Source organism: Labeo rohita, chromosome 16, assembly GCF_022985175.1.
Source record: "Labeo rohita strain BAU-BD-2019 chromosome 16, IGBB_LRoh.1.0, whole genome shotgun sequence".
NCBI lineage: Eukaryota > Metazoa > Chordata > Actinopteri > Cypriniformes > Cyprinidae > Labeo > Labeo rohita.
In genome coordinates, this window is record NC_066884.1 from 6785227 (window position 1) to 6799306 (window position 14080).

General features: G+C 33.5%; 1 protein-coding gene across 1 annotated transcript; it reads left to right on the top strand.

Annotated features, from left to right (window-relative positions):
- The first annotated feature begins 1339 nt into the window (after positions 1–1339).
- LOC127178836 (ly6/PLAUR domain-containing protein 8-like) lies at positions 1340–3318 on the top strand. Its single transcript, XM_051131987.1, has 5 exons — positions 1340–1483; positions 2067–2177; positions 2264–2407; positions 2529–2642; positions 2757–3318. Exons 1-5 carry the CDS (start codon positions 1435–1437, stop codon positions 2948–2950), a joined length of 612 nt encoding a protein of 203 aa, XP_050987944.1. The 5' UTR covers positions 1340–1434; the 3' UTR covers positions 2951–3318.
- Positions 3319–14080: the final 10762 nt, after the last annotated feature.

Sequence of the window (14080 nt, forward strand, 5' to 3'; positions counted from 1 at the left end):
CCACCAGGTTCAGGTTACTTTACAAACCTATTTATTTTAATAATCCTGTTCTCTTTAGCATAATCTCTGTGTTGAACAAAAAGTGTCAGGATATCTTTAAACTTAAAGCAATCAATTGCAAAAAAAAAAAAAAAAAAAAAAAAAAAAAAAAAAAACCTGTGCGACCTGTTTCAAACAAGATATGAACGATTTCACTCAGAATATATCTATCGTTATTAAGCGTTTTAATTTATTTCTTAAAATAATATTTAATTATTTTTTATCCTAAACATGTTTTAAAGACACCTGATATGATGATCACGACATTATCTAATGCAAATTAATAATAAAAAGAATGTCATATTGTTAGGTTTCATGGAGAAATTCTTTTCTGATATAGCTCCCCCGCTGCAACTGTTGAATATGTCCTAAGGAAAAAGGAAGAAAATGTTAACTATTGTTTAGTTGTTTCAATGGTTTTTGTTTTATTTTATGTTCATATATATATATATATATATATATATATATATATATATATATATATATATATATATATTTTATTTGTTTATTTTATTTTAATTTATTTTATATTTTATTTACTTTTTTAAAATCTATTTGTTTCTCTCCCTTTTCTCTCCCTTTCATTAATGATTCATCTGAACGAACTGGTTTGTGTACTAAACCGGTTCACAAAATGATTCGTTTGAGCAGTTGATCAGATGCGATAGTAATCATGGTAACCTCACGCCACAAGTAAGTTTCCTTATTGGATTGTACAAGTTCTTCGTTGTATTTAGTCGTGGTTAACTTTCCTTCCTTAAGATGGCGCCATTTACCCTTTTTGTGAGTTTTTTTTTTTTTTTTTTTTTTTTACCTTTTTGTGAGTTTGTGTGATAAAAGTGACAGAAAACGTTGTAGACGTTGTAGACTGAAATGTATCGCTGCAGCCCAGACTCGGAGACCTTTACGTGTGAGGAACTGAATCCCAAATTAACCTTCTTTCCCCGAAAGTAACAGCAGATAGGCTATCTTGATATTTCCAAGCTGTAATGAAGATATCCTCATCTCAATATATAAGCATATTCTTCATCATGCAACATCTGGACTCAGAGCTTGCAATGGAACATCAATCAAAATTTGAATGCGCATGTTCAGAAGAGACGCTTATCTGATGGAGTGCCTCTGTTTGAGAACTGATGTTCTGATGTTGAAGCCGTGATAACCTGACATGGCCACTACACCCATTTGAATTATCTTTTTGTTCTTCCTCTTCTTCCAAATGTGTCTCATTTGAATTGCAAAAATATTGAATAAAAATCTGCCTTAGATTTCAGCGTAGTTATGCTGCTGCCTACTTAGCTATACAAACTGGAACATACCTTAAAACCTACAGTACACCTCTGAGATACATACTGGTTTCACCCTGTTGTTCTGTTTTCTTCAGATATTTGAGCCATGAAACTGTTCATTACTCTGGTTCTCAGCGCTCTTTCTTTCTCCACAGGTATGATTTGATTTAGCTGTTTATGTACACTACCAGTCAAACGTTTTTGAACAGTAGATATTTAATGTTTTTTAAAAGAAGTCTCTTCTGCTCACCAAGCCTGCATTTATTTGATCTGAAGTACAGCAAGAACAGTAAAATTCTGAAATATTTTACTATTTAAAATAGCTGTTTTCTATTTGAATATATTTTAAAATGTAATTTATTCCTGTGAATTTTTAGCATGATTACTCCAGTCACTTGATCCTTCAAAAATCATTCTAATATTCAGATTTGCTGCTTAAAAAACATTTATTATTATTATTATTATTATTATGTTGAAAACGGCTTGGCAGAATTTTTTCAGGTTTATTTGATGAATAGAAGTTCAGAATAACAGTCTTTATCTGAAACAGAAATCTTTTGTAAAATTATAGATGTCTTTATCATTTATTTTGATCGATTTAAAGCGTCCTTGCTAAATAAAAGTATTCATTTCTGTAATTTCTTTCCCAAAAAAGTATGAACTTTAATAGTATGGTTTTTTGTTATTTTTAAATTTAATTTAAATGCATTTTATGTTTTATATGACATTATCTTTCAGTGCATGCACTGAGATGTCACCATTGCAAATACAAATACAATTCATCTGAAGAATGCAAACAGAATCTTACAAAATGTCCTCTTCAGTGTGGCTCCGTCACCATATACAACAGTAAGCATAACGTGATTATGAAAATTCAGAAGTTAAAGAGTTTTTTTTTTTTTTTTCTTCATATAGTTTTTTGATTGTCTTTGTAGATGGCAAAACATTAGATAACAGTAAGAAGAACTGCACAGATCCTGCCTTGTGTGTTACTGACGGCATACATTTTGGACAAAGCGAAACATTGTTTAATCCCCAGTGCTGTGATACTGACCTCTGCAACACTGAAGAGGCACCAGGTACATAAATACAGGACAACAGACATTTTACAATGGTAGCAGTGATACAAGTTAGCTCTGTTTTGATTAGTCTCTGCATTGCATTACTCTGACTCATTCCTTCATGTTATAATTTGTATAGCATTGCCACGATTTTCCATTGGGATGACGTGTTACTCTTGTAACATACTTGATAGAGACTGCTCAAAAACTGTGACTTGTTCAGATGACCAGAACAAGTGCTTCAGTATAACAGGTAATTACAGTCTCCACTCAAAATCTATAACTACTGCTTCTTAATACGAATGGATGACAGTCCTCTTGTTTACTTTTTCCGCCATGTATATCAACAGTCTTTAATTTTTTCCAGAAAAAATAACTGGCATAAAAACTAAAGGTTGTGGGAACGACATTATCTGTGAGAACAACATATTAAATACTCTGGGGTCTGTAGCTGGAGCTCAGACGACATGCTGTGCGGGAATTCTGTGTAACAGTGGTCAGTGCTTGAAACAGAGTCTCTTCCTGCTGCTGGTGCCACTTCTTGCTGTTTTTTCCTTCTGAGATGTATCCTGGTTTCACTTCTCTGGATTTGTTTGTACTTTGTAGACATCCAGTAAGACACTGTTGTAGTAAATGAAGTACGTTTCTGTATAATCATGATGGTGCAACTTCTTTTTTTTACTTTCGCTACTGGTTTTGGTAAGGGGAAACCTTCTTGGCAACTGAAGATCATTATTTCTTTCTTTATTTAAAAATATGCTGTCTTTTATTCTCTAGGGGGTAGATGGGGTACACCTAGAAAAGTAAATATTATAAACAATATATAGGCTACTTAAATTATCTATTTGTATATATTGCGTCTACACTAACTAATTGGATGTGACAAAGTGACCTAAATATAAAAATCCACCATAAAAATGAAAAATGAATTATACGATCTAAAGAGTGAAATAAAGTTTTTTAAACCTTGGTGTCGTTTTATTTCTTTTTTTTTTCACATAACTGTCCTTCAGTTTTGTTTTTTCTTGATAAACGTTCATGTACTTGGTTGTAAAGGAGATATCTGGGTCAGTGAAGAACATGTTTGATTTGATGAAAACAAAGACAAATCAAGGCAAATTAGGCAAATATCACTTGTAAACAGACTACTTTTACTATACCAATTTTAGAGGCTTGTAGCCTAAAGACTCGTTTCATTACCAAATCGACCAATCAGAATCAATACCCTGGTGAAAAAAACAGCATTTGCTGGTAGGTATGTTTTGATGCTGGTTTAAGCTGGTCCTTAGCTGGTTTAAGCTGGTCCTTTGCTGGTTTTTTTCTGGTCATGTTGCTGGTCAAGGACCAGCATAAACCAGCAAAGGACCAGCCTAAACCAGCATCAAAACATACCTAACCAGCATTCCAGCATCAAAACATACCTACCAGCATATGCTAGTTTTCGCCAGGGTATTCAAATGACGCAACGTCCTTTGGTTTGATCTAAAATGAGACCGAAGAAGGCATACTAACCATTCAGGCCTATCAACTTTAAGACATTTGTGTTATCAAAACTGCTTTTTGTTAAGACAACAAGTGAACATAAACTTAATGTTGATAAAATACCAATTAATCCAGGGTCTGACAACAACCGAGGTTAAATGGCAGTGTAATAATTAAATTTATCTTCACATAAGTGATTGTTAAGAGGAATGGCACTCTCCATTCAGGTAAAAATGTGTATAATTAATAGTCAGAGTCTTTATGGCGCTGTGATTTGTTCTGTTGTTTTACTGTATTGACGTGTCCTTTTGGCAGTCGAAGAGAATATCCACCTTATTTCACCCGTAAGAGTGGGCGCGGCCATTTGTACATTTTATGAGTCTGGCGGCCCACGTCCAGCTATTTCTAGCTGTACAAGCAGTTTGTTTTGCTGCTTGATATTGCAAAAAGGTGTCTTAGCATATTATTTTAATGTATTATTTTAATTATGAACCCACTGGTTTGTAGTCCAAACAGTTTTACTGTTTACTGCACGTTGTTATTGTTCTCGAAACCGGAAGTCTCGTCAGGTTTACTTCCGCATATAAGAATGAGGTGGATAACGCTCCATTTTTAAAACTATTTTAAGATGTCCAGGTGTACATAAGCGTAATTATCACAATTTCACAAAATATTTTAAAAATCAAACCTGCTGTATTTTTGTTGTATTATGGGCTTAGAAAAAACGCCTCAAGGGCCGTCAGTGATTATAAACTCAAACTGAGGCGAAATCAACTTCAGACCCACACTTACTGGAGAGATTTACGATGGGTTATTTTAAGTCGGTTTTTTGTATGACCACACGGGGATGCTGTTTGTCAAGGTAGGTTCATAAAGATTATTTAGGCCTAATTCAGATGTTGTTTTCAGCTCTTACTTATTGAAGAGTCATTCCTGCTATGCAGTTCCCTTTGAACTCTGTAAGTTTTTAAAAATGTAATATGCTTTTGGTGTAATTTAATGACCAGACGTACTCAGACATGTGAACTTTACTAATTATGACTTATTATTTACGCTGGTCGGGTTTACATGAGGGGTGTCAACTTGTCAATGGCTTTTTAAAATAGATATTAAAGTGGAAAATATTTATTCATTTGTTTGTTTGTTTATGCATCAGTTTATTGATATATGTATTTCTTTCTTCCATCATTCATTCATCTTTTTATGAGTTTGTACATCTAAAACCAAAATTTTGAATGTATTTCAAATGTACCCTTGTTTACTTGTTCACTTATCAATGTTCACTTATAATATTGGGATAAACGCTAACTATATGCTTTTAATATTCCATCCAATATGTGACCCTGGACCACAAAACCAGTCATAAGTGTCAATTTTTTAAAACTGAATAAATAAGCTGTCAAGTCAAGTCATGTCAAGTCGAACTTTATTGTCATTCTGCTACGTGTGTGGACATATAGACCATTTCGTCAGATGTAAACATACTGGTCCCGATACACTTCCTGTTTCTTTTTTTTTTAAACTTTACACAAACATCATAAAAAAATACAACCAACATAACATTTGACTGGATGAAAATGTTACATTAGCACCTTTACGATGTATTTGTATATGTGAAATAAAATAAAAAATAAAAAACAAAAAAACAGGAAGTGCTTCTGGACCAGTGTTGTTTACATCTAACGAAATGGTCTATAGTGGAACGAGATGTCGTGTCTCACAGGACCACGGTGCTACATACTAGTTAAGCATAATATAAACATACAACAGTTAACGAATAAGAAAAGCAATTATAGACTTATACAACGGTTAACCATCTGACCATACATATACTATAAATACTATAACTATAATAAATAGTTGACTACACCTACAAAACTGAGACAACAAAAAGTTTACATAAGTACTGAAGATGACGTTTTACAAAAGAGACATTTGTACGTGAATTTGTGCAAAAGAGATATTTTGTGCTTTAAATTGTGCAGAAGAGAGATTTTGAGGGAAGCAGCATCATTGATGTGTGGCTTTATTAGGATAGGACAATATTTGGTTGAGATACAACGATTTGAAAATCTGGAATCTGAGGGTACAAAATAAAAATACTGAGAAAATTGCCTTTAAAGTTGTCCAAATGAAGTTCTTAGCAATGCATATTACTAATGCAAAATTAAGTTTTGATATGTTTACGGTAGGAAATGTACAAAATATCTTCATGGAACGTGATTTTTACATAATATCCTAATTATTTTTGGCATAAAAGAAAAATCGATCATTTTGACCCATACAATGTATTTTTGGCTATTGGTACGAATATACAAGTGCTACTTATGACTGGTTTTGTGGTCCAGGGTCACATATTAACGCATAAATGCATAGTAGGAAAGACCCAGAAACAGTTTTTCTTGTGCTCAATCACAGGAAATTCTTCATGTACTGAATTTTTTAAGCACTCATGTCATGTCATGTCATGTCTTGGTGTCATTAGGTTATAGTTGCACCAAAAAGTTTCAATCAGTTGTGCTCTTGCAGTGTTTATTGGTTTAATTTGCATTGGCAACATTGTTTTGACTTGCAGTGATTTGACGGAGTGTATGAATAATGACTATAATGATTTATTTTGTTGTTGTTGTTGTTGGTTCCGTTGGGTCTTTTTGTTGTAGCACAGGAATATCCTCAGAGCTGTGAATTGCATCAGCCGGTTCAGGGAAAGTCTTTTCACTGTCACAGCATCTTGTGCAGCTTACTTTGTCTTTGCTGCGTTAAAAAATAGAAAACTGACATGCACGAGAGACACAAAGATGCATGTGCTGGAAAGATAAGCAAGCCTTTAGGGTTTATAAGTACCTAACCTCTCTCTGTCTCTCTCTTTATCTTTATTTTTTCTCTCACTCATTTTCTCCCTCACACACATACACGCGCTGAACAATTCTGCATGCCTTAAGAGGATTTACAGGGTGATTTGAAGTGTAATCAGAGTATGAAATATTAAGAAAGCCAGGGCATCTACACTGCGCCTCTGCAGACAGGGATAAGAATTTACTTTCGCTCGTCAAGTCTGGAAGAGTTCAGAAAGTGTTGTTTGTTTATCGAAGCGGTTGCGTTCGTATAACATGATCATCAGCTGCCAGGCGTGACTGACGCCGCTGCCGTTTACAAAGTATCTTTCATATTATGACCATAGTGTGCACTGTAAAAATGATCGGCATTTTAATGGTAAAAGATTGTAAAAATGCTGCGGTAGAAAACCTGTAAAGTTCCCTTACCTTATTCTTCAATGCGGAAGTAAGCCTATGGGCGAGGCTTTCGGTTCATTAGCCGCTATAGGGAAATAACGAGAAGAATAACAATGTGCAGTAAACGGTAAAACTGTTTGCACTACAAACCAGTGTGTTCATAAGATAATACATCAAAATAATATGGAAAGACCAATTTGCAATATCAAGCAGCTGTTTTGTACAGCTAAAAATAGCTGGACATGGATGAGACCAGAAGCCAGACCCATAAAATGTACAAATGGCTACGTCCACTCTTGCAGGGAAAAATGTGGTGGATAAGGTGAAAAAAAGTAAATCTAACAGGACATTTCATGTAATTTTACTGCAAAATACTGTAATTTGTCATCTTATGTGAAAAACTGTAAAACGGACATTCCCAGAAATACCAGTTAGACGCTAAACATTAGATTTTTCTTTTTCTTTTTTTCTTTTAAATCAGTCATGTACATTAGGGTTTTATATGACTTATAACATGATGTTAAATCATTTAATTTAAATAATTTGATTTCAGTTTTAGTACATCAAAAATTGGTAATAAAAAGTTAGATTTTTCATTTCAGTGAATGTTGTTAGATTTATTTTTTTATAGTTCAGTTTTAGTTAAATATATTGCATATAATAACCTTGGTGCATAACCTATGTGCACCTTCAATATATTTACTGCAGCTTGTGGAAAAGCCTAAATTACTTTCATAATTTTATGTTAAATATCTGGCAACCACAACTTTTTTTTTTTTTTTTTGGCCAGTGTCATACTACTCATACTAATTTTATATGTTTATATTGCTGGAAAGAGTAAGATATAGTATTTTAAATAATGATTTTCGATCAGTTGCTGAATAAATGTAGTAGTTTTAGTATTAGTAGTAATTAAACAGCATGCAAATTTTGTAAATCTCAGTAAAAACAGTAATTCCAATGGAATCCTGGCAAACCTGAACATTACTGATACAAACACAGTAGCACTTTTATGGAATAATAAAAATATGAATTAAAAAATATACATTTCTGTATAACCCTCCAGTACTCTAAGTGTATTATTGTACATATTTCTCTTTGTCAAACTGGGGAAGAGTTAAACATTATTTTACATATTATACATTGAGTCTTTCCAACTCGAAACACTTTTTCTAAACCATTTTACTTTCACAATCTGTTTTGTAAAAAGAAACGAAAAAAGTTGTTTGGTTGAAAAATAAGTCCTGAAAGCTGAAAAGGAAGGTGGAGCTGAAGCAAGTTACTATAGTGTCATTATAGCGAATGGACCACAAAACCAATCAGAAGGGTAAATTTTTTTAGATTTAAAAATCACCTGATTCATAAATCATCTGAAAGCTGAATAAATAAGCTTCGATTGATATATGGTTTGTTAGGATAGGACAATATTTGGCCGAGATACAACTATTTGAAAATATGAAAGCCCAAACAATGTATTTTTGGCTATTGCTACAAATATACCCATGCTACTTTTTTTTTTTTTTGGCCAGTACTAATTTCATATATTTATATTGCTGGAAAGAGTAAGATATAGTGATTTAAAAAAATGATTTTCTATTAATCACTATGAATAAATGTAGTAATATTACTATTAGTAGTCATTAAACATAGTATGCTGAATCAGTAAATCTCAGTAAATCCCATGGAATCCTGGTAAAACTGAACCTGAATAAAAAAATACATATATATACATTTCTGTGTAACCCTACAGTACCCTAAGTGTATTATTGTACATATTTCCCTTTGTTTTTACAAACTGAGGGAGAGTTAAACATTATTTCATGGGTCTTTCCAACACGAAACGCCATTTTACTTTCATAATCTGTTTTGTGAAAAGGAAAGAAAAAAAAAACGGTTAGGGCGGAGCTTGATTTTATGTTTCAGGAATTCATTGATTTGTAAGAAATGGGTATCATATAGCAAAATATCAGCTCGTTGGTTGAAAAATAAGTCCTGAAAAGGAAGGAGGTTGAAGGTGGAGCTGAAGCAAGTTACTAGTGTCATTATAGCGACTGGTCCACAAAACCGTAATCATAAGGGTACATTTTTTGAGATTTACCTGATCTGTGGTTTGTTAGGATAGGACAATATATTCGGCTGAGATACAGCTATTTGAAAATCTGGAATCTGAGGGTGCAAAAAAATATCTAAATATTGAGAAAGTTGTCCAAATCATGTTCTAAGCAATGACTATCACTAATCAAAAATTAAGTTTTGATATATTTACGGTAGGAAATTTAGAAAATATTTTCATGGAATATGATCTATACTTAATATCCTAATGATTTTTAGCATAAAAGAAAAATCTATAATTTTGACCCACAATGTATTTTGGCTATTGCTACAAAAATGCCCATTCTGCGTAAGACTGGTTTTGTGGTCCAGGGTCTGAACTGTTTTGGACTGTTTTTGCTTGTAAACAATGCTTGATCTGTGCATATTTCTCTCGTGGTTCAGACAAGATTGCTTTTTCACTGGAAAAATCAATATTATGCATAGAGGATTCACATTGTTATTTGGAAGCAATGGTTCAAAATTGTGTTCCAGGGTCACATATTTTGATAAACGTTTTTGGGTGAACCCATCTGTTATGATTTATTCAAAATAAAAGCAGGAATATGCATTAAGAAATTATGCAGAGTGGATTTTGAGTTCATGTTGACTTTAATTGTATTTTACTCTGAATACTCCTTGCTAGTGTGAATGCATGCATGAATGCCAGCAGATGGCAATATTTATCTGTATTACAGAGGACTGAGAGAGAAAGGCTCAATCATAACCATCCTAAATTACACAAAAGACTCAAATGACAAAATTTCATATCTGATTTTAAATGGTACAATTGCTATTTTAGATACAACCAATCTTCCTGTCTTGTTAATACATGAACTAGTGAAAAAGAAGCTTTTACGAGTAGGTTTTTATTTGCAAAGGAAAATATAAATTGTTAAATAGCTTTCTAACAATTGTGTTTTCATTGGATCTTCATTGTTGGGTTTGTAGAGTAAATCACAACAACGTCACATGTATTTCTGTGCCTTGGTATAGATTGAAGCATGTTTGTGCTGTAAAGTGTCTTGAATGTCGCAGGGTTTGAATGTGTCACAAAGTGGCATGTCAAGCACCAGTGCAGAGACTCAGAGAATGTAAAGCTTCCAACAATGGGAGGCGGAAAATGTGAAGGGGAACAATTAAATTACGCCTTGCATGAAGTTTGCTTTTCATTTTGTGAGGCAAATTTAGTGCCATGCTTAATCATTATGCTGTCGAACACGATTTGCAAAAATATTCAAGAGCTTTGCGTGCCTCACTGCCCTTTCTGTATTGAAAAATAATGGGGCTCTATCCAATTAAAAACTGCATTTAAATCAAGAAAGTATTACATGCTCTTTAACAGTATCTCTCTGCTGAAGCTTTTCAGATGCTGACTGTATGCACAAGAAGGACTCCAGCAGACCTGTGTTTCTCTCAGGGTGTGTTATTGTGCTGAATTTGGTTTTATGATTGAGAACCAAGCTATGGGGATCTTTATAATGAAATATATTTCTGCTGTCACTTGCGCCGGTGACTTTTACAGCACTGGTTTTGCTTCAGGACCCAGATTTTATTCACAGTACCAAAAATGTTTATAATTATGAATAAAAATCCCTTAAAAATCGGGCATGAAAGAATATGCACTATTAATAACATTGTTTTTCCATTTCAGCTTTCAGTGATTCACCACACAAAACATACTGTGGTTGCAGTCTTCATTTTATCAATTTGCATATATTTGTTTATGGTTTTCAAGAATTAGGAAATGCCTCACGACCTGTTCATGCTTCTACAGTGACAGATGAAATTACTGCAAAATACAGTAGAGTTTGATTGGATGCACAGCCTTTGACGTCAATATTATGGGAAGATATGAGAAGTATTTTTCTGTTTCCTTTTAACACAGATCAGCCTTTTTGATTTTAAAATTAACATATAGTTAATTGTATTTTTTTATTTGCATTTCAGCATTTTTTGTCCAGAACACACCAATTTAGAACTACTGCTTTACAGTTTATGTGGCATATTTTGCTTAATGCTATTATAATATACATGTTGCATTTCAGAACCAATTTCAGGATTGCCAATTTATATAGTCTTGGATATGCATTGCAATTTTGTATGGCATGCATCGATTTTTTGTGGTTGCACACCTGGCAGATTATTGAATATTTTAATCGACCGTATAAAGAAACATTGTCTATAAATACACACAACCAGATATTACTGCTAAAAAAATTAAAATAAATCCTGAAATGCATGTTTTTAATTGCATACATTGTGAAGTGCATTATATTGATTGAATTTCCTTCAACTGATTTGCTCACAAGCAAAATTTACCTTCTATTTCTGCTTTTGTATTCAAATCCTGCAAGCAAATTGCATGTAGAGAGTATAATATCATGAATACTTGAAATGACATGTTTACTGGTGCAAAGCACCAAGCTAAGTTTCCTGTAATTGTAAATTGCTTGGCTAATAACTATGAATTCCTATTATGTTTCTTTTCAGGAAGGCAGTATTTAGAGATTTTGCACTGAATTTGTTGCTTGTTTGTTTAGTGACAAACAGTTTTTCTCCTGTATTTAGTCTTGAAATGTTTTTGAAGAATGTGGGGTGAATGTAAATCAGAAAACACATGCTTTCAGATTCTAGTAGTTACAGTGTGTCCTGTGAACCTTCTGAATCCGCTGCTCGTCGGTGTAATTAAAAGATTTGCAAACACGTGTCAGCCGATAATCGCACACAAACTGCTTCCTGCCGTCCCCAGCTGCATTACATTCCAGAAATCATTTACTGCAGCAATCTGATGTTTATTTCGAATGAATAAATCTACTTAGCACTGAAGGCATTAATTGATATTTTAATGCTATTCTTATAATTGAAGTTGGAGAACAAAAGACACAGTGAATACAAATACTGATCACTGTAATGCACACATTTATTTCTATTATTGTGTCTCTGGTGAAATGAGCATCTCCATTTGCGTCTGGATGCTGAACGGCTAGATGGCATCATTGAGCAACTGAATGAGCTCTTTCTCTCTCTCTTTCCCTGTGCAAGTAATTTGAATTGTGCAGTTTTGCCTCAACCGAGATCTGTACATTTTATCCACAAAGACAGATATTTGCAGGACCCTTGTGACATCCTCGCTTACAGATGCATTTCTGAAATACTTTAAATGGCAGTGTTATAAAAGTAGAAGAGGATTGTGGGTCAATGGTCTTGTGAAATCAGAGAGCAGCGCAATAACATCCTGTTTAGAACAGAAAGGCTGATATTTGCTCTTATCGGCCGGGAATCAAAGAGGACATTTTCCGTGTCTCAAGTTCTTCGTGATGTTAATATTCTCCTTTCACAGGAGGTAAAACATGACCTGGGCCAGCTCTTCCCCAAATGTCACTGAGTTCAAGAAAAAGGATAAAAGCTGGAAGAGCTATTCTGCACTGAGAACAAGTTCTCATGCATCCAATATTACAAAAAAAAAAAATCTGCATTTATGCAGAGTTAGATATTTATATATATATTTTGGAAGGTAACCATGCTCAAATTGATCTTAATCAAATCTGAATGAAACATTAGGAGGATCCAAAAATCTGAAACCACAAGTCAAAATGCTTTTATTTTGCATTTTAAAATGTTAATTTAATGCAAAAAATTCATACAACTTTAACAAGTATTCACACACTTAAGCCATAATTAAAAATGACATTGCATTATGTAACAAAAGGTCAAACTAAGCAGCAAAATATTGCACAAGCTCTTCAGTCAATCCTCTGGTTATGAAATGCAGTAAATTTAGTGTCAATTTTATGTACTTTTTTGTTTTTTTTGGTTTGGCAATGCCTTACACAAAACCCAATGATCCATGTTATTCCGTCATGTTGTGCTTCGGTGGAAGCAGCAAAATCTGACCTTTTGTTCACATGGTCAGTGACACTAATTTGCTTACATTTCATTAGTGACCTAGAAATCTTGAAAATGTCTTCTTTAATTTACCTTACAGTGTTTCTTTGTTTTAAACAAAGTCTCTCTGCTTATTTCCCGGTTTAAAGGATGAGTTCACCCAAAAGTGAACATGTGCTGGACATTGATTCATCCTCAGACCATTCAAGATGTAAATGAGTTTGTTTCTTCATTGAAAAAGATTTGGAGAAAAGTAGCATTGTTCACCACTGGATGCTCTGCAGTGAATGGGTGCCGTCGAAATGAGAGTCCAAACAGCTGATAAAAACATTAAAAAAAAGTTTGACATACCGGTCCATTATCCATAATAACACTTCCTCCAGTGAAAAATTCCAACCCCTTTTGTCCTCCCACATCAAAATCCACCAATACATATGTGACCCTGGACCACAAAACCATACGCTCTTAAAAATAAAGGTTCCAAAAGGGTGTTTTTGCAGTGATGCCATAGAAGAACCATTTTTGGTACCCCAAAGAACCTTTCAGTGAACAGTTCCTAAAAGAACCATTTTGAAGAACATTTTAAAAATCTAAAGAACTTTTTCTGCATTTGAAAGGTTCCATGGATGTTCGAGGTTTTTTATGGCACCATAAATGGCAATAAAGAACATTTATTTTTAAGAGTGTAAGTGTCAGTTTTTTAAAATTGAGATTTATACACGAGCTGAATAAATAAGCTCTTCATTGATGTATTGTTTGTTAGGACAGGACAATATTTGGCTGAGATACAACTATTTGAATATCTGGAATCTGAGGATGCAAAAAAATCCAAATGTTGAGAAATTTGCCTTTAAAGTTGTCCAAATGAAGTTCTTAGCAATGCATATTACTAATCAAAAACTTAAGTTTTGATGTATTTACGATGCAACGTTTACAAAATATTTTCATGGAACATGATCTTTACTTAATATCCTGAAGATTTTTGGCATAAAAGAAA